The sequence below is a fragment of the Vulpes vulpes genome, chromosome 4 (genome assembly GCF_048418805.1).
Source record: "Vulpes vulpes isolate BD-2025 chromosome 4, VulVul3, whole genome shotgun sequence".
Taxonomy (NCBI): Eukaryota; Metazoa; Chordata; class Mammalia; order Carnivora; family Canidae; genus Vulpes; species Vulpes vulpes.
Genome location: NC_132783.1, coordinates 126,894,626 through 126,922,619, shown reverse-complemented (window position 1 = coordinate 126,922,619; position 27,994 = coordinate 126,894,626). Strand labels below are relative to the sequence as shown.

Genomic DNA, 27,994 nt, shown 5'->3' with positions numbered 1-27,994 from the left:
TTATTGGGTTTCTTGGGAATCACACAAGCAGCATTGACATGGAGTTTATGGAAGTTACCCAGAATGTATACAAGATTAGTGCTAAAATCTACGGTGAGCAAGTGACTTCTTTTCTTTGATTATTTGCTCTGTGTGATCCTCAGTGTTTTTATGTGTGACATAGGCTTTAGAATGAAATAAAAATAGTTTATACTTTTTATTCAATTCAATAAGTTATTCAGTCTATTATATCAAGTGCTGAAAAGAAAGAAATGTTGACAATATCCAAATGAAGATCTAGCAGTTATTTAAAAGTTATTTTCTCATATCAAGCAAAAAGTAAAAGTTGAGTTCACTAAAAATAGTTTTTAAGCAATTTAATTTTTAAATTACAGCTAACTCTTAAACAACATAGGTTTGAACTACATGAGTCTACTTACATGCAAATTTTTTTTGATAAGTACAGTACAGAACTATAAATATATTTTCTCTTCCTTATGATTTTCTTAATAACATTTCTCTAGTTTACTTTATTGTAAGAATACAATATATAATATATATAACATACAAAATATCTGTTAATCAAATGTTTATATTATTGCTAAGGTTTCTGGTCAATGGTAGGCTCTTGTAGTTAATCTTACAGGAATCAAAAGCTATACGTGGATTTTTCACTGTGCAGGAGGCCAACACTCTTAACCCTTGCATTGTTCAACAGTCAATGTAAATTACTTTTAAAAAAATCTAATGGGTTCAAAACCTCTTATTGCTGTATATTATATAATGTTGTTAATTTGCATACTAATTTCATACATTAAAATTTATAGAACTAAATAAGTTACATTAAAATTTACTGTGCAATAATCACATAATAATGAAGTTACATGACAATAACTTTTTAACATTTTAACTTTTAAAATTGTAGTCATTCTGAAGCCTGTGTTGAGCAAAAAGAATGAACTTTATGTTTTTTCTTTTTATGTGTAAAGCACAGATATGCATATTACATATAAGCAAGCATACAATATATCATCATGGGCATTAAAATTTATTGCAGAAGATGAGCAATTAGAAAAAAGTCGAAAAGTTTCTTAGGGACTGATAATGAAAAAAAGGTTGTGAAACTGATTTAAATTATCATATGTGTTTCAGAGCAATTAAAAGGGAAAATAATGGCTTTTTAATGTATATCCACAATTTTTAAATTTATTATTATTATTATTTATTTATTTATTTATTTATTTTTAAGATTTTATTTATTTATTCATGAGAGACACAGAGAGAGAGAGAGGCAGAGGGAGAAGCAGGCTCCATGCAGGGAGCCTGATGTGGGACTTGATCCTGGGTCTCCAGGATCACGCCCTGGGCTTGAAGGCAGGCACTAAGCTGCTGAGCCACCCAGGGATCCCATTACCCACAATTTTTTAAAAGATTTTATTTATCTAATTGAGAGAGAGAAAGATAATGAGTGGTGAGGAGGAGCAGAGATAGATAGAGAGAGAGAGAGAGAGAGAGAGAGAGAGAGAGAGAAGCAAAGCAGACTCCCCTTTGAGCAGGGAGCCAGATGGAGGTCTTGATCCCAGGACCACCTGAGCCACCCAGGTGCCCCTGTATATCCATAATTTTATCATTTTTCGATCTTTGATCTGTGTCTAAGAGTTGATTTTCCAGGCCTAGTGTCTCCTGCTGGAAAAGATGGGGAGGTGGTTGCCTGTCTTGAGCAAGTTAACCTGATGCCTCTAAGTCCTTTGCCTCCCAGGGGTTCTGCAGGTTAAAAAGTGACTCCTCTTTAGTTTTCACCTCATGTGCCTTTAAGCATATAGTTTGTTCCAAATCAGACACTATTCCTCCATCTGCTTTCTCTTTCCAAAAGTTATTGAAATATTATGTCTACTGAAGTCTCTGTTCTTGTCCTTTTGGATTTACATCTTATTTCCTTCCTCTTACAATAGGAGCTTGATGAAATAAGTTTATATGGCCAATTACTATGTTCAGTAGAAATTCATGTAGCCTCCTACATGGGAATAAATATAATCTTTTAACCATATTCATCTAACCAGATACCTTCCCCCATTTTCCGCCCCCATCTTAAAAAATTTTAACATGCATAAATCCTTTTGAATTTCTTCTATAAATTAAGCTTCCCAATCTCTTTGATACCAGCTATAAAGAATACAATTCATGAGACTGTGAGGGAAAGATTTGTATTCAGCTTGGAGCTGAACTTGCCTGGGGTACTATTATGATAAATGAATGCTTTGGTTTTATGGTTTCTCCTATAGCTGACATTTAGGGATTAGCAGGTATTGTTACCTACTGGGCATTGGGGAGATATATGTCAAAAGAGGCAGGAAAACAAAGAGGGTAGCAGAGAATTAGTTACAAAACTATGATAATTTCATTATTCTGTGAGGACTAGATGGTTGAATGAAACTGTGCTTGAATAAAAAGTGCTTTTTCTGCTCTTCTTTCCAGTGATGCTGGAAGAAATCCCGGGGAGGCAACAACTAGAAAATAGTCTGGGTGGATGAGCAATCCCCAGTGCAGGATCACCAAACGGAACCTTCAAGATGGTATGCAGATAGCTCTACCCTTCAGGAAAATAGATCTCAAAATACCTTTTATTGACACCATGAAATATGCCTAATTGACCTTTTGAGTGACTGCATCGGCCCTATCTTTTCTTTTTTCTTTTTTTTTTTAATATATTTTTTTAAATTTTATTTATTTTTCATGATAGTCACAGAGAGAGCGAGAGAGAGGCAGAGACACAGGCAGAGGGAGAAGCAGGCTCCATATAGGGAGCCTGACGTGGGATTCGATCCCGGGTCTCCAGGATCGCGCCCTGGGCCAAAGGCAGGCACTAAACCACTGCACCACCCAGGGATCCCCCTATCTTTTCTAATAGGAGAAGCGAAGCAGTCTATTTTGATAAAACCAGTGTCGTCTGAGGCTTAGAAGTGTGAAAGAGAACAAAGATAAGTCCCATTATATGAATTTCAGCTTATCCAGTCTACTTTTTTTAAAAAAAACAATTCATTGAAGCATGATTTTTTTTAAGATTTTATTTATTTATTCATCACACACACACACACACACACACAGAGGCAGAGACACAGGCAGAGGGAGAAGCAGGTTCCATGCAGGGAGCCTGACGTGGGACTTGATCCAGGGTCTCCAGGATCAGGCCCTGGGCTGAAGGCAGCGCTAAACCACTGAGCCACCGGGGCTGCCCTGAAGCATGATTAGCATACACAAAGTTGCATGTATTTAATGCTTACAACTTGACAAATTCAGAAGTAAGTATGCACCTGTGAAATTATCACCCCAATCTATGCCATAAACATACCCATCACCTCCAAAAGTTTCCTCCCAGACTCATTATTATTTTGTGCACCTGATAGTAACACTTAATAGAAGTTCTACCCTCTTAGCAAAATTTTAAGATAATACAGTATTGTTCACTAAGGCATTATGCTATAGAGTGGACTGCTAAGATTTATTCATCTTGTATAACTGAAACCTTGTACCCTTTGTCATCCACTATCCCTTTCCCTCAGTCCCTGGCAACTACCATTCTACTCTTCCCTTCTATGAGTTTCTATGGAGTCTACTGTTGATCCAATACAGTTACCAAATTTAGAAAAGTTAGTAATTGGTAGAGTGTTTTGATTTCATATACAGTTTATATTATTCACATTTCAATATTATTGTTCCAATATTATTTTTTATTGCTTTTTTTCCTCTCCAGTACTGAATCCAGCCCAGGATCACATGTTTCATTTAGTCATCACTGTCTCCCTTGATGCAAGAACAGGTTTCTAAATTTTTGTTGTCATTAGTGGCATTGACAATTTTGAAGAATAAAGGGCAGCTACTTTTAGAATATTCATCACTTTGGGTTTGTCTGACAGTATCACATCTGGAGATAACAGTTGGTTTTTAAATCTCAAATCACCATGCATTTTCAGAATAAGTGCATTCTGGAAATACCTGCATTTGGTTTGCTGGTATGTATTTAGGATTTTTGTCTTTATGTTCGTGAGAAAGATTAGCTTGTAATTTTTCTTTCTTGAAATATATTTGTCAAATTTTAGTGCTAAGCTTCACTTGGCCATATTGAACAAGTGGTCTGCTCATTTTCTATATTGGGGAAGAGTTTGTTTAAGATTGACATTCTTTTTGGGGCATCTGGGTGGCCCAGTCAGTTAAGTGTCTGCCTTTGGCTTGGGTTGTGATCCCAGGGTTCTGGGATCCAGCAAGTCCAGCAATGGGTTTCCTGCTCAGCAGGGAGTCTGCTACTACCTCTCCTTCTTCCTCTGTCTCTCCCTCTGGCTTGTGCTCTCTCTTTCTCTCTCAAATAAATAAATAAAATCTTTTTTTAAAAAAAGGGTTGATGTTATTTTTAAATATTTATGAGTAAGTCCAATATAGATCTGAGTTTTTTGAGAAATAAATGTTTTAATAAAATATACAATCAATTTAATAGAAATAGGACTTAACAGGTTATCTGTTTTTTTTAATTGTGTCATTTTTGCTAAGTTTTTTTTTTTTCCTAGGAATTTGTCTATTTCTTTTTTCTTCTTTTTTTGGCATAGTTGTTCAAAATATACTTGTATTTTTAGATTCTATGGCCTCTTTAGTGATGTCTTTTTAAATTATTCCTGATACTAAAATTTTTATTACTAATAATTATTCTGTGTCTTAAGGTTTCTCAATTTTATTAGTTATTTCAAAACTCTAATTTTTGGCCTATTGATTTTTCTCGTTAGCATATTTATTTTCTGTTTTATTAATTTCTACTCTTTATCATTTTCTTTTCATTTAGTTTGGGTTTTATTTTAAAAAATATTTAATAAACATATCTTTTGCCTTCAGCCTTTCCCCCCTTAACACATGTATTTTAAGGTTTTTAAATTTCCCTTTTGGGACGCCTGGGTGGCTCAGTGGTTGAGCGTCTGCCTTTGGCTCAGTGCATGATCCTAGAGTCCTGGGATTGAGTACCGTGTCGGGCTCCCTGCATGGAGCCTGCTTCTCCTCTCTCTGCCTGTGTCTCTGCCTTTCTCTCTGTGTTTCTCTTGAATAAATAAATAAAATCTTTAAAAAAAATTTCCCTTTGAGCACTGATTTTGCTTTATTCTATAAGATTAATATGTTGCATTTCTTATTCAAACTAAAATATTTTCTGATTTCTATTTTTATTATGTCTTTGATCCATAATCTAGAAGTTTATTATTTCCAAATATTTTATTATTTTTTCCTATTAAAATTTATTTTCTTTTTATGCTCAGAAACAAAGAAATGGCCTCTGAGTCTCATGAAGGAAAAGGGAGGAAGAGTGTGTGTGTGTGGGGCTGTTGGCATGAGGTTTAATGTGGTAGTTCTTTCTCCTTACTTGCCCTACAGTCACTCCTCTTTTAAGCATCCCCCTCCAAAAGTTATAGACTTGAACACAGCTTGCCACCCACTGGGGGGTTAGGGAGGCACAGTTGGAGTCAAAAAAGCAATGCCTACATTCAAGAAGAGATGGATTCAGTGCATGTGTGGGAGTGCCTGGTGAGGGAAGGAGGTGGCTGAGGAAGCTGCTTAGAGGAGGGAGGGCAGAGAGGCTGGGATCCTTCTTCTCCCAGCATTGCCCACCCCTTTTTTGCAGCCCCCTTCTAGCAGAACTGATCCTTGTTGTCCTCATCCTTCATCCCCTACAGTGCCAGCTGGGCAAAGTCCTTAAACATGGTATCATCATCTGATATAGCTGGTGGTATAGCTGGTGTCCCCAGGGGCATCTGTTTCAGGAGTAGCAATCTGGGGCCCGAGGAAGGTGATGTGGTGGTGGGACTTGGGATGCATAAGAACAAAAGGCAGCTCCATGGAGATATTCCTATCATGAGACACTGCCAATTTCACCTTGACCCTGTAGAACACCAGGATTCCCAGCACCTCCTTGTTGGCACCTTCCTTCACAATGGTGCTGGAAGCTAAGTTGGTGTCCTTTGTGCTTGAGTGTCCCATCCAGGGCAAGACCATGCTTCTCCTGGTTGTCACTGAGCAGCGGAGTGATGATGTACACCTTCAGAATGTGGAATTGGGTGACACCTGGTCATTTTGTTTGATCTGAGCCACAGGCCAATTGTACTGGACAGTGCGTAGGAGGCAGATGTTGGCATACTATCTCACAGAGACTTTGATCTTCTTGACTGTTTTGGTGGAGATGTTGGTGACATGGATGTTGACACTGAGGTGCTCCCCATGGTAATATAGCTCCCTGCCCAGGGAAGTCTCAAGGTGCAGGACAGGTCACACATGAAGTGGTGGGTAGTTTCTGCCGGAGGCTGGGGCCCAGTTTCTCTGGGGCAAATTGTACCTTTCAGATAACCAGACACACAGAGCTCCTTTTGTGGTTTTTCTCTTCTAGTGATTTGGCAGAGAAGGGTCAAACCTCAAAGTCTGCTCCATAGGCCTTTCCTGTGTCTGCTGGGTCTGGCTGCAGTGTGACAGGCCAGGGCCAATTCTGAAGTATTATATCCAGGTCCTGCAGCCATAGCAGATGGTGCAGGTGAGGGTCACAAACACTTTGTGATCCTTTAAGTGGTCATGGTCCACAAGCACCACACCATCCACAGGGTTCACTTTGTCTAGATGGTCTACAAAGACCTGGTTGCCCAAGTACGCCTCAAGCTTGAAGTTAGAGCGCAACTTCTTGAAGACCCTGGTGTCTGGTTTCCCTCCATGGGTGTGCACACCCGATGCCCACTGGGTTGGTGGCTAGCTTGCAACCTCCCAGCCTGCTGCCAAGTCCCTTCTCCTCCCTATGCCACTGAGCATGTGCACCCTCCGCTTCCAGCTATTGTGGAATAATTATACATAGCTAAATTCCCCTGCTGCTTGGGATTATATTTATATATCTCCATGCCTCCAAACCACTGAGACTTGCATTATGGCTCAATATATGATCATTTACCAACATACGGCAAATGCTTTGCATACACTCAAAAAATGTGTCTGAAGTTTTTTAGTCTTTTATCTACTTTAATTAGGCCAAACGTATTAATAGTATCCCTCAAATCTTCTACACCTTTACTGATTTTTAGTTGCTTGTTTCTATCAGTTACAGTTAAGAAATGCATTAAAATCTTCCCGAACAGCATTACCCACCCATCCCTTGAGCTCTGGCTATCTTCAACATCCTCCTAGCCTTTGTCCCCCAACCCCCCCCCACCCCCCCCAGCACTGTGAAGTAGCAAAAAAGCTTTGATCTGCTGCTCTTTGTTAGGACTCTGGCCCATAGTGCTCATATATCAGCAAATTTTTAAAAGAAAAAGTGGCAGAGAATTTCTCTTACTATAGTGGATTTTCCTTTTCTCAGGCTCCTTTGTTGCTAAACTATTTCTTGCCTTTATTATTCTTTTTAATTTCAGCATTGAGAGTTGCCTTTCTAGGAAGTTTGGTTTGATAGAAAGTACTCTGCCAGAGAGAGAATCAAAGTCACACATGCACCGTTTCTGATTAGTAAAGTAACACTCGTGTTTTATAGAAATTGGGAAAGTCAGAAAAGTAAAGAGAAAAATTAAAAACCTTCCAGCATCTTCACCTAGCTAATTCCTAGTCATCTTTCTGTTTTCTGCCTCAATTAACTTCTTCAGAGTCTAATCAACCTTTATTTATATTAAATTAAATGCTATTCATAGCACCTTGGTTTTTTTCTTTACACTTTTTTCATGATGTGTTATTATAGATTTGTTTTTGTATTTATTTGATTAGCATTTGTCCCTTTCACTAGATTATTAGTTCTAGTGTGGCATGGACCATGTCTGCTTTTCTCTGTAAACATAGTATCTATTATTGCCTATTTGATATTTATCAAATGTACTTTTTGACCAGTATTTCTTTTTCACATGCATATATGTGTATATTTTCAATTAATATTCTATTATGCATATAATCTTTATATGTATTTTTCCATTTTATGTATTTTAAAAATTCATTTGACAATATATCATAAATATTTCTCCATATGAAGATTATAATAGCTCAGTCACCAATTATTTGACCTTGGGCATGTCAGTTAACATTTTTAGGGCTCAGTTTCCTCATCTGTAAAATAAAGAAATGATAATGGCTCTAACTACTCCTTCATAGAATTGTCAAAAGTAAATAACCCCACAGATCTGCAATGAAATTATGGCATAGAAGATATTAACATGAAATAGTTAAGCAATGAGGGATTAAATTGTTGCTGCCATTGTTGCTCGATCCATTGTCTACAAAAAGACCACTGGAACCATATGTGATATGACAGATCCATGTTCACCTCAGATCTCTAAGGAAGATGTAATGCTTTCTATTGACCACATAGATGGAGAAGCTCCTCACGTGTGGAATGTTTGCATCATGGCAGAGGGATGAGTGTCATAGAGCAATTAGGTAAGAAAACAACATAGAGCTAAAACAAGATTCAGCTATTTCTATTACAGAAAAGTAGGCAATTAGCTTTTTGTAGAGCACTTTATAAGGAACCAAACATCTGTATGAATGTAATAAACACTCAGTTGCTTCTAAGTAAGTGCATGAGCAAAAAGAAATAATTGCAGTTATTAATAAGGGATGAGAAGGGGAAAGAAAAGCTCTCCTATCTTAGAAGATTTGAAAGAAAATCACTGTGAGGGACGTCTGGGTGGCTCAGCGGTTGGGCGTCTGCCTTCAGCCCGGGGCGTGATCGTGATTCCTGGGATCGAGTCCCACGTCAGGCTCCCTGCATGGAGCCTGCTTCTCCCTCTGCCTGTGTCCCTGCCTCTCTCTCTGTGTCTCTCATGAATAAATAAATAAAATCTTAAAAGAAAAGAGAAAAGAAAAGAAAGAAAAGAAAAGAAAAGAAGAAAATCACTGTGAGACAAACCCAGAGGAGACCAGATCATTTTTTCTAGCTATGCTGGGTTATCAACAAGTGATGTGAGAACCTTATCAATGTGTTTTTCTTTTCTTTTTTTTTTTTAATGTGTTTTTCCAGTTTAAGTCTTTCATTAAGTTTATTTCTTTTTCTTTTGTTATCATACATATACGGCAGCATTATCGCTACTAAATATTACTTCAATCATTACCACAAATATTTCTGTTTTCTCAATAAATTGAGATTAAATTAAAACCTTCAAGAATTGCTACATGTGACATCTGGATGTGTAAGTTCTGCTTAACCATTAGAGTCAAGGTTTTCATAGAGTTTGCAAAACTAGGTGAAGAGTATCACCTATGTAATGCTCTATCTCAAGAATGACCCTTTCTGGGTAAACTTTACATTATTATTTTGAAGAATAAAGGTAAAAAACACTATACAATTGCAAGATATCAATATAGAAACACTCTAGAGTAACTAGATTCCTTGTCTCGATAATAGAAATTCCACTTTCCCTTAATGTTCCTGAGGAGTGGGTTGGGGGAGAGGGGGATTCTAGCATTTTCCCAGAGTGAAACTTTGTTATTCTAAGTTTCCTTTGTTTGGAAAATGTTGCAATACTCTGTAATTAGAATCATTTCATCAGAAAATGTGGCAATAAATATATTTCCCAAATGCTTGTTCTTTTAAATTCTATCTGTCAAAGTGGCCATTTAATCAACAGAGTGAGAAGATAGAGATTTACTCTAGAGCTTAATTGGACTAGGACTGAGTGTAGAAGCGAGAAGAAGCTGAAAGATTCATTAGCCTATGGTTTCTCCAATTTTATAAATGATTATTAGTGACTAAGGAAGCAATCTTCTACATCCTCCATACCATTTGTGGAAAAAGAAGCACAGAAAATCCTCTGCTTTGACATTGCTGTGCTTAAGGTGTTTCCATTTGTTAAAGATGCCAACTGAATACAATTACTCTTGTTCATTAATTACTAGTTAAATCAGCTTTATTACCATGAGAAACCTGGAAAGTTATGAGAAATCAAGAATGCTAAGATAGTAAAATATGGAAGTACATTTGCAATCGTGAATTATTCAGAACTCAAGATAGACAATTTATTACTTGTTGCTATAAGTCCTCACTAATGGAACTGTATTAATTTAGAATTTGGGATGATTTGGAGTCTTGGCTTAGATCTGTCCTTTTATTCATTACAAAGACGGGGTTTAGAAAGCAAGTTAGCAGTTAAGCAATAAGGATCATATATATATTTAAAATCCAGGCTCTCCACTGCCCTTCTTTATTAATAAATAATAAATACCATTAGTATATCTTTTGACCCAGTAAAAGAGGAAGATGCAAAATCAAGTCTTGTCACACATGAAGAAGTAGTAATATAACCCTTAGACCACTGTAAAGAAGAGAAGAACAGATGAAAACTTTAAGGAAGTGATAGGCAAGAGACGCTCATCAGCAGTGTGCTGGTATATGTATAACAATTGTAGGATTTGTCAATTTCTGTTGTGTAAATACTCACATTATGGACAATTTCAAGCTGCCAATCTGATATTATTGAGTGCGGAGTTAGAAAGAGAGAATAGACATAGTAACTTCAAGGGCATAGTTATCAGTGAAATATTTTTTTAGTAAAGTGTTAATAAAATTAGTAAAAATGTATTACAATTTAGGATGTAATGATTTGAAATATTTATTGCCTTTGTTTTTAATTAACTTAAATGAAAGTCCATATAATTTAATTTTAAATAAAGTCTATGTTTAACAGCTAGCTGGCAACAATTCTGAACTTTTATGAGCTGGTATAAATAAGCTGGCTCTAGGCCACCATTAAATTTTGGTACCACTCTCTCCCAGAGTTAAAACCTAGGTGATAGAAAAACATATCCAGATAAGTCATGGGGAACCCAAAAATATTAGGCCTTGAACTCTGATACAATGGACACAGACTGAAAAGATTACAAAGCTTGCAGAAAAGTCCTGGATTCAGAATGGTGTCACAAACAATGCGGCGGTTGAACAAGAAAGCAGCAATGGTGGCAGAAGTAAATGGACTGGGGATAATTTTACTAATTGTGGGAAGCCTATTTGTAGTATCCACAACTCTTATGTGCCTTGAGAGAGCAACAAGAAAATATTGAGAAAACTGATGAAACCAAAAATGTCTTGATTAGATACTATGACAAGGAACACACGTTTTATAGTGGGTGTCCACATAAGCCTTAAAAGGCTAAAGGAAAGACTAGATCAAAATTAATACCAGTGTTAGATGCTGAGCACATCAGTAGGACAAAGCCCTTCACAGTGGCAGCCAGCACGGTGTGACAGTCTGTGGATTAGAGGCCCTACTTCACCACCTTTTTGAATATTTGGATGAATCTTGAAACACGGAAGGTAGAATAGAAATCCTATGACAGAGTAAAAGACAATATTGATGGAGAACTTAAATTTTGAGCTAATTGAATGTTTTCCTTGATCAGTAATACTAATTTTCAAGTTTAAGATATTTTTCTTCAATCACTAAGTTAGGGGCAGAAAGGCAAGAAGAACTCACAGAAAACAATGTTACATTTTTGAGGTACATCTGAGTTCTAGTAGGTAAATATAAACTTACACTTGTAAGGAGAATGTTTCCTTAACAAATAAAAAAAATCTACAATCTTTTTATTTTTTTATGATCTGTTATTTAAAAGAATGATTTGTAAATTGTGTGTCATTCCCAAATACATTTCTAGCTAAGATTTTACATTTTCTTTCTCATGTGGCAAAAGCCTTCAGAAATCCCATGCTTATTCTTTCAGTCACCTCCAGAGCTGTGTATCTAAATCTGAGCTTCTAGTTCTCCTGACTTCTAGCCTTGATGTCACCATTTATTTCTTCCTTTCTGCAGACCCATATGCCCTAGTCAGTCAACAGGCCCTTTCAATGCTGCCTTCATAGGCTTCCTTACATCTCTTTATTCCTTCTGTCTTATTTTTTTTTTAAGATTTTATTTATTTATTTATTCATGAGAGACATAGGCAGAGGGAGAAGCAGGCTCCCTGCAGGGAGCCCGATGTGGGCCTTGATCCTAGGACTCCAGGATCGTGACCTGAGCTGAAGGCAGATGCTCAATCACTGAGCCACTCAGGTGCCCTTGATTCCTCTTGTCTTAACTAGAATCCAGGCTCCTTTCACTTCATGTTTAAGTAACTGTGGTAGTCTCCTAGCTGATCTCCCTACTTTCAGCCTCTGTTCTTCCTTCATCCTTCTAAAAATAATGTTGGTTTTATTTCCTAGTAACCTCTGTTTAGTGTCCACACTCTGCTCTTAATCCACAGTGGCTCTCTATGTCGAGTCTAAATGCTCAGCTTGGCAGTCACACTCTTCCATCAGCCAGCTGGTTTCTAATAGAGCATTGTAATTCTTTCCTACTATAAACTGTTTTTACAGCAAGCAACTTGCTTGCTGTTCTACTCTCCAACTCCCCACTTGTCTGCTCACTTCTCTATCCTTTCCTGCCCTTGTCCTAAAATCCCTTCAACCCACTCATGAAAAGCCTGTATTCTCTCAGCCAAAGCCTATGTCCTCCCCTAAACTGTCTTGACCTCTCCGTCTCACAGGCACAAGTTCCAGCTCAGAATATCTGTAATTGTTACAATCTGTGTCATATAAGATATCATTGATTAGACATTTTCTTGGCCTGTTCATGATGTCTCACATATCAAACTAAAGCACTTAAAAACAAAGTTTAGATCTTCTCCTTTTATATTCTTGATAACATTTAGTGTAATCTTGGGTATAAATTTTAAAAATTATTGGAAAAGCTTTTGTTTATTTATATCCATTAAGGAAATCTTATTGCCTTGGCTTATTGCAATATACATTTGGGGAATCAAATTTTATCCCTTTAAGGATACTTCAGTAATTGACAGAGGCCTTTTTCGATCCAATCTAAACTGAAATGTTTACATGCAAATGACAATTTTCAAAAATAGAATCTACATGCATGTGCTATGGATTACTATGATTCTGTTTTAGTCAATATGCTCGATTTTATCATAGGAAAACAAAATGACTGACCCATCACCAACCTATCAATTATTCCTTCAGTTATTTTGCAATGTAGAATTGGGTATCAACTAGTTCATTCATTCATTTATTCAGCAAATGTAAATCAGACACCTGTTTTGTGTCAAAAATGAGTCCAGGACCTAGGTTTGTGGCAAAGTACATATGATCTCTTTTTTCAAAAGCTTAGAGACTTTCAAGAAGATGAACAATAATGAAAACCAAGTTAAAATACTATGGAGGAGTGAAGCAGTGTGGGCAGAAGAGCAAGCTCTGGAGTTGGGCTACTTGAGTTGACACCGGGCTGGCTCCCAGCCTTCTACCTGCTGGATATTGGCAGTTTCTTAACTTTATCAGCCTCACTTTCGTCATTTGTAAACTTGGTATAAAATTAGTTATCATGAAGATCAAATTAAAAAAATTTAATGGAAATTGCTAGAATTCAGAGGGCCATCTAAAGTACTGACAGTAAATATATATAGATAAATTTAGAATTTTATTATAATCCCAATCATTCACAGTGTAATGAAGGCGAGGTACAAGATGGAAGTGCAGGGGCAGAGAGTCTGGAATCAGGGAGGTTTTCCTTGGGAAGTGAGAAAAGAAACGGCCTAAAAGCTAATCCGTGGGATTAGAGGCTGAATTAATCCCCAGAGAAAAATAGAACTTTAGAAGAAATACAAGAGTTATGATCTAGAAGAAGAAGATAGAGGGTCAAGGGTACAGGAGAGGAAGAACACTAACTTCTATTTCCTGACCTTCTGATAAGCTTGATAAGTAGCAGCTGCCACTGGGGAAGGTCAGGAGAGAGCCTGGTTTTATTAAGGACAGCAGAGAAAGAAGTGTTAAGGCCTTAAGTGGGTTTGTTTAAAGTGGAGCATATTTTACCTACAACAAAAGAAGAATTAATCTTTGAGTACAATATGTCAAAGAGTGATGGAGCAGGAAGTTGCTCAAGCTTCTGGCAAACAACTAACTAGACTAAGCATCATTTAAAAAATAAGGAAGTTACCCTGTTAGTGCAGTAGGTAGCATGTTAGTCTCATAAATAAAAATAAATATATTGATGGTTTTCATGTTGACACATCTTATGCTTTATGGGAGCATTGTTTTTTTCTTGGTTTGTGGCATTACAGATACTACAAATAACTATTCACTTATGTTAAAGGAATTTCTGTTCTTGGTCTTTTTAAGTTTGTAGAGGGTTTCATAATAATGCTTTAAGCTTTTAAAATAGAAGGTCTTGAATTGAGTTCATATATACATATTTTAGTTCTTCTTGATTTATAACTGTTTATTGAACTAGATATAACTGTTATTACTTAGTGTATCTCCTATCTAGAGTGTGGATGTGACAATAGCTACCAGTGGCCTGCCATATCCTCATAGCTCTCCTCTACACACTGAAGCCTCCTTAATGAAATTTCTGCTACACCATACCTGAGGCCCTTTAATGACCCTGGGAAGAATCAGCCCATGTAAGAGTCAAGCCAGAAATGCCCGAGAGTTAATGCTATTGATGTATCCCTCAATCTTGGACAGTTGGGGGTTTGGTAAAAAAGATATACTTTCTCTCCCCTCAGTTGGAATAAGTCTGAGATATGCTCCACATTATCACCTAGAAGTCTGGAGTGGAATTAAGTGTATCAGATCATGTCTGCTCCTGTCTGAATCAGGAATATTCCCCTGACATATCTCCCTTCTTTTCGTGTATCACCAAAATCTCTTTCTCTATTGGATGGCTCCTATCAACTTATATGAGTGCTCCCATTTTTCCCATCTTAAAATCAAACCAGCAAAAGACAATTACCCCCGTTTCAACCTCTAGCTACCCTCCCATTTTTCTGCTTATGTTTTCAGTAAAACTCAAAAGGTCTCCTATTTGTATGCCAGTTTTTCTTTTTCATCAATCTTTCTTTTTCTGTGATTTTTTTAAAAAAGAAACATGTATAAAAACATCAGCCTAAAAACTTTTAAATCAGATTTAAGAGTTCATGTAGGGGGGATCCCTGGGTGGCTCAGCAGTTTGGTGTCTGCCTTTGGCTCAGGGCGTGATCCTGGAGTCTCCATGCATGGAGCCTGCTTCTCCCTCTGCCTGTGTCTCTGCCTCCCTCTCTGTGTCTCTCATGAATAGATAAATGAAATCTTAAAAAAGAAAAGAGTTCACGTAGGAAAATATTTCACCATGTATGTTAATATCTTTTTCTATAAAGCATTGTGTTTCTACTAAACCATAAAATTCGATATGACTTTTAAAAAATGAAGAATAATACCAGGGATGGTTCTCACAGCAAAAAATTAAATTGCTTTAATTCTCCTGATCACTTTAGAACATATCTATAGTATCATCCAAATCTTGATTTAAAGTTTTTATTATTGTATTATGAAAAGAAATGATAGAAAGATGAAAAGAAAAATAAAACAAATTTGAAAATCATTATTTTTACCTTATCTTGCAGAGCCTAAAGTCCCAAAGGAGACCTGTAAAGTGAAATTTTATAAATTTCTTTAATCTACATGGGATGAAAAAGGATTCTGCCCAGACCTTTATTCAAAAATTTTTTAGGTTCAAGTTAGAGCACTGTAGTAGTTTCAAGATTTTATTTAATGTTTTTATTAGCTAAAATACGAGGCAATCATTTAAATGAAAATAGGAAGAATATATACTGTTATAGGAAGAGCTTCAGACTGGAAGGCTCCTTTCCAGATGTTAGATCTTGGGACCCAGTTATGTCAGTGCTCTGCTGCTGTAGTTTGGGAATAATAGCACTGAACCTAGATGGTTGTTGTGAGGATTATTTTAGATAATGTCAAAGAGTTTTCTAACATAGAACTGTAGTGCAACTAACTGTAATGTAATAGCTTAAACTTAGCCAAAAGTCAAATGCAGTTGACCCTTGAACAACATGTGTTTGAACTGCTTGGTCCACCTATATGTAGATTTTTTTTTCAATAAATATATTGGAAAGATTTTGGAGATTTTCTCTCATGATTTTCTTAATACCATTGTCTTTTCAGTAGTTTACTTTATTGCAAGAATATAGCATAAATACTTATACAAAATATGTGTTAATTGACTGCTCATATTATTGGCAAGGTTTCCAGTCAATGGTCAACTGTTAGTTGTTAAATTTGGGGGGAGTCAAAAGTTATACACAGATTTTCAACTATGCAGGGTTTGGCACCCGTACCTCCATGTTGTATCAGGGGTCAACTGTAATTTTTTTTTTTTAAGATTTACTTCAGAGAGAGAAGGAAAGACAGAGAAAGAATGTGAGAAGGAGCAGAGAGAGGGGAAGAGGTAGAGAAGCAGACTCCTCGCTGCTCTATCAAGGGGGCTCTATCTCACAATCCTGAGTTCATGATTTGAATGGAAATTAAGAGGGGGGTGCTTAATCTACTGAGCCACCCACACACCCCAAGGGTCAACTGTAAATAAAAACTATTATCTCTTTTGCTTTCCAGCAATAACTCAAAAAGTTGAGAACAGAGAAATACACAACTAAAATCCAGCCACACCACAGAAGATTAAAAAAAATTTTGAAGGCTCACAAGTATCTTTTTTATATTAAAAGGTTTTAAAGCTAGGGACTTGTTGCATGAAAGTAACCACATCTACACATATACAATGAGATTAACCAAGATGTTCATGGGTTTTAGTTTAGTAAAAAAGAACTGGAGCCTGGGTCATTATCAAGTTGAGAAATCACATCTTACAAACTTAAAAAAAGAATGTAATAAAATGGTGTTACCTTTAGGGAATATTGCTCTAAGGGACTTGAAAACATTATTTATTCAACTTAAAAATTATTAAATTAAATTTTTGATGAAATTTTTAAGAAGAAATTAATACAACCATAGTTCTTCTTGATGGGGAAAACAAAGAATAAAAATATTTAGCTGGCCAGGATTGAACTGAATACATAGCTTATTTCATCCTGTTCTTTGGTATTTACATAGGTTTCTAGAATTTCTTATGTTTATCCCATCAACGATGTAGGCAATGATGTCTAGGCTCTTACCAGGTTCAACTTTAATTTTAAACCCTATTTTTCAGGTCCACGGTGATTAAATCTCCAGTTGTCTGAATTTTGAGCACTTTGAAATTACAAGAAGTCTTTTGTTTTCCTAGATAATAGCACTATTTTCCTACAATAAGATTTAAACTGTTTCCAGTACATTACTACATTACATAAAACCATCAAACCCCAAGGCACAAACATTGAGAATGTAAATGACCAATTGCTTATGGTGGGTGTTAACTATAATTTTAGAAAGAAGAAATTTATTTCCTAATTAGTTCATTTTACTGGCCTGAGTCTACACTGGAAAAAAAAAAAAAAAGAAAATTATCCAGTCTAGTTTCCTAATATTTCCCATATGTCATACCTATTAAGAATAGGGACACCATCAGTTCTCAACAGGGGTGCTGCTGGCATCATGATGCCAGAGTTCTTCATTAAGCCAGAATGTCTACTATGCATTGAAGATTATTTGGCATATTTGGCCTTGTACTCACTAAATGCCCCCGGGCTGTCCCCAGTCATTTTGACAATCAAAAACCTCCTCCACACATTTCCAAATGTCCTCTAAGGAGCAAACCACCTCCAGCTGAAAACCTAAACCTCAGAGGAGGAACTAATTTTTTTTTAATGCGTCTGTTTATTATCCATTTTCAGATAATGATTTCTAGGTTATTCACAAGTTATAGCCAATGTTTTCTATAGTTTAATGTCTTTTCAAAAGTATCAGGCTAATGCTTTCTTTTTATTCCACCATGAGCTTAATATAAGTTCTAAAACTCAAATATATTTTATTTTATTATAAAACTCAAATATATTTTAACTTCTCAGTCTGGGCAAATGAGGTGGTTACCAAGTGGTATTGGTGCACGTACACACACACACACACACACACACACACAACACAACAGCTTTGTGACTTGGTTACATAATTTTCTGCAGGAAAAGGATACATAGCAAATTTTTGAGAAACGTCTTCACACATAATAACATCAAACTGCTTAATCAGTACTTTCAGACTTTCTCTTGCAGTAAATCCAGATTTGGTCACTAACACAAAACAAATTCTCCGCAACTTCTCTAGTCTTTAATACCAGTCTTAAAGATGAACAATATTAATAAGTAGAAATAGAATGAACAAATAAAAATATTAATGTTAGATTTGACAACAAGATTGGACTTTAGTTAGTAATGACAAGCTACTAGGAGGAGTTTTGCCTTTCCAAGTGCATAAATAAAATCTCCACTCACCTCATATAGACCTTTTTGGTGTAGCCATCTCATATTACTATATGTTGATGTACTATAAAACAGTCTATAGCACCTGGTTACTGACTTGACTTAAATCTAGAAACCTTTTTTTCTTTTTTTTAACCAGACATTCCAAGAAATACAAAACTCACAGGCATGCCCACCAATACAGGAAAGAGAATAATAAAAAAGTGGAAAACTTACCATTTCCCTATGACTTGGAAATACTTCAGGAAAGACAGGACATCCTTCAGCTCCACAGCCAAGCCCCCCTTATGCGCTCCCATCGGGAATCTCAATACATCCTGAAATGTTTAGGTATGATGTACTTGTCCTCAAAAACATTCCAGTTTCTAAGACTCAGCTTCAAAATAAAATTTGATAAGGGGCCACTGGGTGGCTTAGTCAGTTCAGTTAAGCATCCAACTCTTGATTTCAGCTCTGGTCACAATCCCAAGGTCATGAGATGGAGCCCTGGGTATAAAGTCTGCTTAGGATTCTCTGTCTCCCTCTGCTTCTCCACCCTCCACCCTGCACCTCCCCCTTGCAAATGCTCTGTCTCTATAAATAAATAAATCTTAACAAATGTTAAATTGAAGATAAAACTAAGAGAGACTCAAACATATTTTAGCAAGAAATCTCTATAAGCCCTAAACCTGAGTAAAACATCTACATGTTTAAGTGACATGGGAAATAAAGGCAAAAGAAATGTAGCTTGAATTAAACTCTCCTTACAGCGTGCAGGTCACAGAGAGATCCCCGAAACACGCAGAGTGTTACCCTCTTCAAGGAATTCGTGGCTGCCCTAGTGCCTTCATGTTTAAAAGTAGCCTCATCTTGGCAGCAGCTGGCCCCTCAAGGTCCTGAAAGCATTGCTTCCAGATTCCTTGGAGACTTGCACTACCTCTCACCCCCACTGGTTAAAAGGTATACAATCTGTCACTCCTCACAGTCCCAGTATGACTCTCTGTCCACAGATCCTGTCCCACGAGTAGGGAAGGGGTTAAAGTGTAGGCAGGAGAGAGAGAGGAGGCCCCTGACTCCCCTGACAAGGCTCAGGCAGGAGGCTATGTGACCAGGCTCACAAAAATCCCAGATATGGAGCAATGCGGAGGCGGACAAAACCAGAGATAAGGGAACATAATGAGATGACTTCGTTATGTCTTAAATGTCAGAGATGAGATATCTCTATGACAGTTACAGCTGGACCACTAAATATCACCAAACTTCAAAGAAAAAGTAAACATGGTACTACCAGTGGTAGAGATGTCAAGAAGATTTAAGTTCCCTAGTCAGTTCTCAATAAAAGACTGCCACTGAAGCCCTCAGTGGCAACCCATTCCCGACCCCTCTCACTCTAGGAGGCTTTTTGCTCTCCTTTCTGTTCTCACCTTCACCTAATAATTTGCATTTCACTTCACCCTTTTGTGTCTGTGAGATCCATTCTTTGACTGTGTGAGACAAGATCCCTGCAATCCTGTAACAGAAGTTTCTTAAAACTTTTTTTTTAATGTGATCAAGTTGTATTTATTTGAGAAGCAGAAACAGAACTAGGAAGGAGGGATGAGAACAAGCCAGGAGTCCCTCTTGACAGGCCAGACGGAGCCCAGGCTTTGTCTGTGTATGTGATCTGGGCCACCCAGCAGCCTCCACCAGCCTTTTCCTAGGAGGACAGGATGTGAGGAAAACCTGGGCAGAGATGAATGCTCCATGGGGGGAATCAATGAATTGGCCCTGGGTCCCTCTGGACCAGATGAACAAGCCAGAGACCCCACAGCACTGTTGGCGATGTAGATGGAGGCACCACTCTGTTGTTCTGGATCTTCTTTCTACCATTTTTACTTCTGTTTTAAACAAATATAAATTAAACATGAAATAACTTTTTACTTCAATTTTTAACAATCATGAATTCAGGAAAAGGACATTGGAGTTGCATCTAAATTTTTACCATCTATCTTACAATTAACATTTTTCAAATGGTAAAAACAGTCGTTTAAGAACTGTTTGATGCTCAGGGTGCCTGGGTGGCTCAGTTGATAAAGGGTCCGACTCTTGTTCTCAGTTTAGGTCTTGAGTTCAAGCCCTGCCCAGCGTGAAGCCTACTTAAAGAAAGGAAAAGAATTGTTTAATGATCACTTACCAGTCCAAAAATTATTAACATCTATTATTTCATTTTTTAATTAAAATTCTAACTTTAGGGACACCTGGGTGGCTCAGTGGTTGAGCGTCTGCCTTTGGTTCAGGTGGTGATCCTGCGGTCCTGGGATCGAGTCCTGAATTGGTCTCCCCACAGGAAGCCTGCTTCTCCCTCTGCCTATGTCTCTGCCTCTCTCTGTGTCTCTTATGAATAAATAAATAAAATCTTTTAAAAAATAAAAAAATTTTAGCTTTAATTTCCAGTATAGTTAACATACAGTGTTATATTAGTTTCAGGATCTTTTATTTAATTTTTAATGAGATTTTAAAAAATAACAATATCACTGCAACACAAGGGGTGATTTTTCCTGCTTTCAAAAATACTTTTCAAATTCTGTTTTTGACTGTGAGAATACAGAAATTCAATTGAATAAAATATGCCAACTGCTGTAACAAGAAAGTCATGTTCTTTGGGGGCAAGAAAACAACCGGGGCGGGTGGGGGGGGAGGGAAGTATTCTCAATATACGATGAGTAAGCAAATTCTGCTCTTTTCTTCCTTTTCTCCCTGCTTCCTTCCTTTTCTTTTTTCCTTTCTTTCTTCCTTTTTAAAAATTTCTTCTTTTGTCATTCCTTCCTTTCAGAGTCCCCTTTTCCTAAAGCGTATTTCACCAAACTGGAATGGAGGAACTAGGGTGGACAGGGAGGAGGAGGAAAATGAAGACAGAAAATAAAGAGGGCTAAGTTCACAGCAAACAGAGAATTTGCAGTCTATGGTCCCACTCCAAGGTGGGAAGCTGCTTGACATAAGTTAAAATGGAGCAAGAGCTCAGGTTTGTACTATGGGGTGAAAATCAGGAAGGACTTCACCAGCAGAAACCAATTTGCCTTCCCTTAGGAAGGGCCTCTGTCCTATTACTATTTCACTCTCCTGGAGGATTTCTGAGCACACAGAGCAAACAGGAAGTTTGAATTTCCTGGGATGATATAAAAGACCATTTTCAAGACTATGCATATTGGTGAATAGACCCCTATACCTCATTTGCCAATTTGGGGATGAAATTCAATCTTTCTTTATGTTTCATTCTTACTTATCACCAAAAAATTGGAAGACATTCTTTGATTTAGGACAATTGATACTATCAGAAATTGTACTTGTGTATTGTGCTCCATTTGGTCATGACTGAACCTTATATGTCCCTGCTGTTTGGAGTCACTCTGAAAACAGGAACTACAATATTGTGAAAAGACTTTAACTAGGTCATATGTTTGGACATCCAGTAGAAGGTTTGAACGCAAAATAAATTAGTCATGCCCACCGTCTGGAAAGCATTTATTCAAATGGAAGTACATTCCTCTTATGTCCTTGATTCTTTATTCATGGATCAGGAAGTAAAATAACAAGTTTTATCATTCAAATCATCTTAGCTAAAGTGTTTTCATCTTGGCCGCAATCTGAGGAAGAAAGTTATTGCAATAAGAAATGTTGGAGTATATAAGTCAGTGTGGTTCTTATTTTTATAATTGGGATTGAATTGAAGCATGGAGTCATTAACGAGGGAGTAAAGTGACCTGGATGGAAAATTAGCAGTGGAGCAGAAGGCTATTTCATGGAGTTATTTCCCTCACATTGACCATAGAAGTACCGATCGTTCTTGCAGTGACCAATAGAACAAGTGACCATGTACTGGTTGGTAACTTATAGGCCAATAGTCCCACTGTTTCATTTAAGAAGGATGAATCAAAACTTTAAGTATGTTGACTACAAAACATTTGCTGTTTTAAGATGATCTGACTTTTTTTTACAAGTCTAAATACAAATTTTAGGTAACATATCTGAACAATATTTACTCATTTTAAGGTCATACAAATTCCTGCAAGTTCACATTCAAATCAAAGGTAAGTTTCCCCCAAGGTTTACCTTTGGTGCTGTCTTGTCTTATTTCTCATCACTGTCATCCTCCCAATTTTACCTATGGCTCCCCTCCTCCTGGATCTCTTAGCTGTTTCTCTCTAAAAATTGTCTGGGGATCCAGATCTTGTGTGATAGTTCCTCAGTGTATAGTATCCTTATTTGTACAACCTACAAAGATCTGAACTTCTAATAAATCTTTCTTAATTTCCTCCTCTATCAAAATCTCGCCTCTCTTTATGTCTTTGGATTCAAGCTACCTAATCTTTTTTTTTTTCAAGCTACCTATCTTAATCAAAGCTGTTACAGTGCTCATTAGGGGTCTGTATGTCCCATTCCCAGGTTATATTCCTGTGTTTAGCAAAGGTCATCTGGAGCCATAACACATAAACTCAAATACTGATGGGATTGCCCTCCCTCAATATCATGGCACAAATGCGTGCCATTGCTCCCAACAAGGACGGAAAGAGGCAATATAGATGGTTCTGTTATTCATCCTCATCACTGGAAAACAGCATGAAATACCTGTGTTTTCTAATGTATGCTTCTGAGGTTATGGGGTAGGGGTTCAGCAAAAACATTCATAGTAATGACAGGCAGACTATTCATTTCCTTCTCATAACATAAACCAGAATCAAGTCATTGGAGGCCAATTTTGAATCTGAGGCAGATAATGTTTCCTGTATCCTGCTATTATTTTTCTCCCCAGCATGTGCTCAATGAAGATAAGTCCTGTGAATAATTATCTGACTGCAGAAAACCATTAGGCCAGGTTCCAATGAGGTACCACAGCTGTGCTAGGGACCAGATAACAGAGAACAGCACTCAGGGCTTTTTTCATGATGTATCTCCACCATGACTAGTACAGTGGAGAGAAGACAGGGCCCAGAGTGAGGTGGTCCCAAATTTTCAGGGAAGGTCATGAGAAACCAAGGGTATGGGAGCCAGTAAGTAAAGTCATCTAAGAAAGGAACCAAGAGAACTGTTCTAGGCTATGTATCTCCTAAAACCTGGAGATTGAGACGATTCTTTTAGTCTTTCCTCACGTGGAGGGAATGCAACCAAGATGTTACGGTTAACTTTAGCCTCTAAGCCAAAGTGCAAGAGAAGCTTGATGATTCCTAAACTTATAATCTGAAGTTCTTTTTTTTCTGGAAGTGATTGCAGTAGGTTAAACAAAACCAACTCCTTAGAACATGAGTAATTCTCTCCTAGAAAGGGCTGGGAGTTGGCTGATGTGCTGCTACCTATATTGCTCCTCTGACCAAACTGCAATGTTTTGTTTATTTAATTAATGGCTTTCTTCTCATTAGGCTTGCTGCCACAACCAAATGGAAGTTTCTCAGCCTGCCAAAGGGATGAGTCTGGACTGTTTGCCTATGCCTTGAGGCTAGCTTTTTGCTTTCTCTCTAATTTTTTAAAAGCTGTCTTAAAGACAGACTTTAAGCTACATTAGAACCAGAGGAAAATATCAGCAAATCCCACTGAAAAGAAGAAGTGAATAGCCTCAGGGGTTTGTGTCCCAAAGGTCAGATTTAATCCAATGTCAGTTCAGTTTGGGAGTCAGAATATTTTTGAAAAGTCTAGGCGTTTTCTTCATAATTAGGTCAAAAGACGTGAGCCTGTTCAGTGGGGGCCTATTTTTAAAATAAACTAAAGACTTCCTATTCAACTCAAAATATAGGTGGAGTCAAGGTATGTCTATATAATATCAATACAGAAAGAATAAAAATGAAAGATCCATTCTTTCCCTTAGATGATTTGCTTCTTTTCTTTTTCTTTCTTTCTTTCTTTCTTTCTTTCTTTCTTTCTTTCTTTCTTTCTTTCTTTTTTTCTTTCTTTCTTTCTTTCTTTCTTTCTTCTTCTTTCTTTCTTTCTTTCTTTCTTTCTTTCTTTCTCTTTCTTTCTTTTTTTTTTTTTTAAAGATTTATTTATTTATTTGACAGAGAGAAAGAAAACACAAGCAGGAAGAAGGGCAAGCAGAGGTAGAGGGAGAAGTAGGCTCCCTGCCAAGCAGTGAGCCCTATATGTGAGGTTCAGTCCCAGGACCCTGGGATCATGACCTAAGCCCAAGGCAGGTGCTTAACTTGCTGAGCCACCCAGGTGCCCCAGATGATTTGCTTCTGTGACGTAAATGCTTGTGATACCTGAACATAGTTCTGTGTTCAAGTAGATTTGGACCAATACCCGCAAAAAAGGAAAACGCAAGAAATACCACAGTAAGATAAGAAGTAGATATTTAGAGGGAAGCATGAACAAAGATGAAGAAAACTTAGGAAGATTTGATGGTCTTTGGGGCTAAAGGAAGAGAAATAGGAGAAAGACGACGCGCCACTACCAAGCACCAATGCACTCAGTGCCGCTGTGAGAGGTGGCTATCTCCTTCTCTCCTACTACTTTCTGTTCTAGTTTATAGTATATCTACACAAATCTTCCCTTAACTTGGAAAATTTTGAGGAAAACATCTGTGGAAAGAAAACATTGGCTCATGGAATTTCCATAGCAAACCATTTTGATACCAACAAAAATCACTGGGGCAAATATGGAAGTCTCATCCCTTTTGTCTGACTTTCATTAAGACAAATTGATTGTTTACTGGTTATCCAGGGCATATCTATATAGAACAATCAAACTGCTTGAGGAGAAAATGTCTTTGTGAATGAGAAGGCAGGGGAGCTTTTGGAAGCTTTTCTCTGATGTATAGCAAATATCAGCACTTCTTTTTGGAGGAGAATAGGTTTAATTGCATCCTTACATTCATCAAAAATGAAAATACAATTTTCTGAGAATATTTCAGCAAAGTTCTTTCATTTAGACATGGGCCCTGCCTGGGAATCAGAGAGCTGAACTCTGGTTTAGTTTGGGGAAGGCTGTCTGGGACCTTAGAAAAGGGTGCTGACCCTTTGGCTTCATCTTTTACATCTGTAAAATATGGAGATTCACATGGAAGTTTTTTTTTTTTTACTTAAAAGTATTTTAAGATCCCTTCTAGTGCCAAAATTCTGGAAATCTATGCTTCTTCTGGACAACTCAGAGAGAGAAAACCATATCTTTAGTACATCTCTTGTTGATTATGAGTAATAAAAAATAGGATACTACATGGTTTGAGCAATGAAGAAATCTTTGTATTTGTAAACAGCTGCGTTATTTAAACTTACTCCAATTAAGAATTGTAGAGCAGGGGATCCCTGGGTGGCTCAGCGGTTTGGCGCCTGCCTTTGGCCCAGGGCGTGATCCTGGAGACCTGGGATTGAGTCCCGCGTCGGGCTCCCTGCATGGAGCCTGCTTCTCCCTCTGCCTGTGTCTCTGCCTCTCTCTCTGTCTCTGTCTCTGTGTGTCTCTCATGAATGAATAAATAAAATCTTAAAAAAAAAAAGAATTGTAGAGCAAATGGGAATTGAACTTGGAATAGTATATCTTAGTGTTTATATAGTTCAACTTCCTTCCATGGCCAAAGAAGTGTGTGTCAGCATACCACTATATAATTTCCAAAAGTTGTGAAATGGATTAAAGTTCTTTTTTATCAAAACAGCACAAGAGTTCTGGAGAAGATAAACAAAATGCAATAAATTTGACAGAGCTCTGGAATTTAGCATCTCAGTAGGGAGAGAGATGCTGGACTAAAATGTCTTTACAGGCAAGGAGGCATGTAAAATGTGGGACATGTTGGCCTGGCCTGCCTTTGCCAATAACAAGCTGTGTGATGGAAGACAAGTCCCTTAGCCTCTCTGTTTCCCAGATTCTTTGTAAAGGAGGGAATTGGAATGAATGCATTCCTGACCACTTTCAGTCTTAAGAGTCTTATGATTCTGTAATAAGACATTAAAATGCAGTTAATTACAAATTAATAATGCAAATAAATTGCACAGATGCATATTTTAAATCCTTAAGACAATAAACTCTCCCAAGATACTCATTTACATATAATTATTTGTAAGTTAATTAAAAACTCATAGGGTCACATGACTTTAGATAAGAAAGAGACCTTAGCAGTCAGTGCCAAGTGTTATAAAACTGCATCATAATTATTTGTGAATGCGTCCCTTTCTTTGCATTCTTTGAGGAAATAGTCTTGTGTTTCTTTGTATCATCAGTACTTAGATCAGTACAGAGAGAGTAGACACTAAGTAAAGATTAATTAATTTTTCAGGTAAAGAACCAGGAACCCTAAGAAGGCCAGCTAAGCTGCCTATACTCACACAGTTAGCTAGACTGAAGCTTCTGCCTCTGCTGAGACCCAATCCAGGGACGGTTGGTTCTTTTTTTAAGGCCAAATTTAGATTTTTTTCCCCCAAAAAAACTGTCATTAGCAATGGCATCTTTTCCATGAAAATGGGTCTTTTAAGGACTCTAATAGAGGCCAAATAAAAATTAAATGGAAAATAAGGCAATCAATAGATATTCAATAACTAGTCAGTGATCTATTTGAACTTGAATCAAATCACTCTATCTTCTTAAAAGTTGTAAAATTATCTTTTTGTGCCTACTGCAGCTTTGGCTCTTGACCCCAAAAAGCATGTGAAGTGTGTAGCGGTTCCAAAGCATTGGATGCTGGATAACCTGACTGATGTGTTTGCCACTCATGCATCTACTCACGAGGTCCCCATAAGCTGAGAGAGTGTCTCCCTCTCATCATTTTCATAAAGAACAAATTTAGGTATGCCCTAACAGGGGAAAAAGTAAAGAAGATCTGTATGCAGTATTTTTATGAAGAATGATGGCAAGATCTGAACTGATACAACCTACCCTGCTGGCTTTAAGGATGTGATCAAGCACTGACAATACTGGGGAGAATTTCCATTTGATCTATCACACCCAGGGTCACTTTACTCTTCGTTGGATTATACCTGAGGAGGCATAAGTTGTGCATAAGGAGGCATAAGGCATAAGGAGGTATAAGTTGTGCAAAGTGAGAAGGATCTTCGTGGGGACAAAAGGAATTCCTCATCTGGTGACCCATGATACTTGCACCATCTGCTATCCTGATCCCCTCATCAAGGTGAATGACACCATTCAGATTGATTTGGAGACTGGAAAGATTACTGGTTTCATCAAGTTTGATACTGGTACAGACACTCTCTATCTGGTGACTGGAGGTGCAAACCTGGGAAGAATTGGCATGACCATCGACAGAGCGAGACACTTTGGTTCTTTTGATGTAGTTCATGTGAAAGATGCCAACGGCAACAGTTTTGCCACCAGATCTCCAACATTTTTGTTATTGGCCAAGGCAACAAACCGTGGATTTCTCTTCGCTGTGGAAAGAGTATCTGCCTCACTATTGCTGAAGAGAGAGACAAGAGCCAAACAAAGCAGTCAAACAAAGCAGTGGGTGAAATGGTCTCTAGATGACATGATTAGAAGTCTTTATACTTAATTAAAGATAATACAACACGATAAAAAAGTAATAAAGTTATATTTCTGTGGTAGCTGTCCCCAAGGTGACCACTTTTATTTCTTCTTTGCTTATATCACATTCTATCAAAGGATGAAGTCTATTTCTCCATGCCCTTGAATGTAGCCTAGCCTGTCACTGCTTTGAGCAATAGAGCACCATGAGAGTGATACTCCATCAGTTCTGGTCCTGATCTTTAGGATGATGGTGGCTTTTGTCTTTGTCTCTCGGAGCCTATAGCTGTCATACATAAAGTTCAGGTTCAGTGCTGAAGAGGTCCTGAGACTACATAGAGAGGAGAGGAGCCCTGCTGTCCCCGGGCTTCCAGAATACCTATCTGGTCACCAGGTA

General features: G+C 37.5%; 1 protein-coding gene and 2 pseudogenes across 7 annotated transcripts in view; 1 reads left to right on the top strand and 2 right to left on the bottom strand.

Moving 5' to 3' along the window:
• C6 (complement C6) overlaps positions 1-19,306 on the bottom strand; it is a 94,866-nt gene extending 75,560 nt beyond the window's left edge. The window contains exons 1-3 of one of the 7 annotated variants that reach the window (XM_072756999.1): positions 18,937-19,274; positions 18,406-18,506; positions 15,376-15,409 (exon numbers count right to left, since the gene is read on the bottom strand). Coding sequence is in view for 3 of the 7 variants with exons in the window: in XM_072756995.1 (XP_072613096.1) it covers positions 18,406-18,408 (3 nt within the window). In the remaining 4 variants the exon portion in view is untranslated. Of the gene's footprint in view, positions 1-15,375; positions 15,410-18,405; positions 18,676-18,936 lie in introns of those variants that run through there. The other 6 variants (XM_072757000.1, XM_072757001.1, XM_072756995.1 and 3 more) reach the window with 6 other exon arrangements.
• Positions 14-27,683, top strand: LOC112933521 (small ribosomal subunit protein eS4, X isoform-like; annotated as a pseudogene).
• LOC112933514 (beta-arrestin-2 pseudogene) lies at positions 5,640-7,162 on the bottom strand (annotated as a pseudogene).
• Positions 27,684-27,994: the final 311 nt, after the last annotated feature.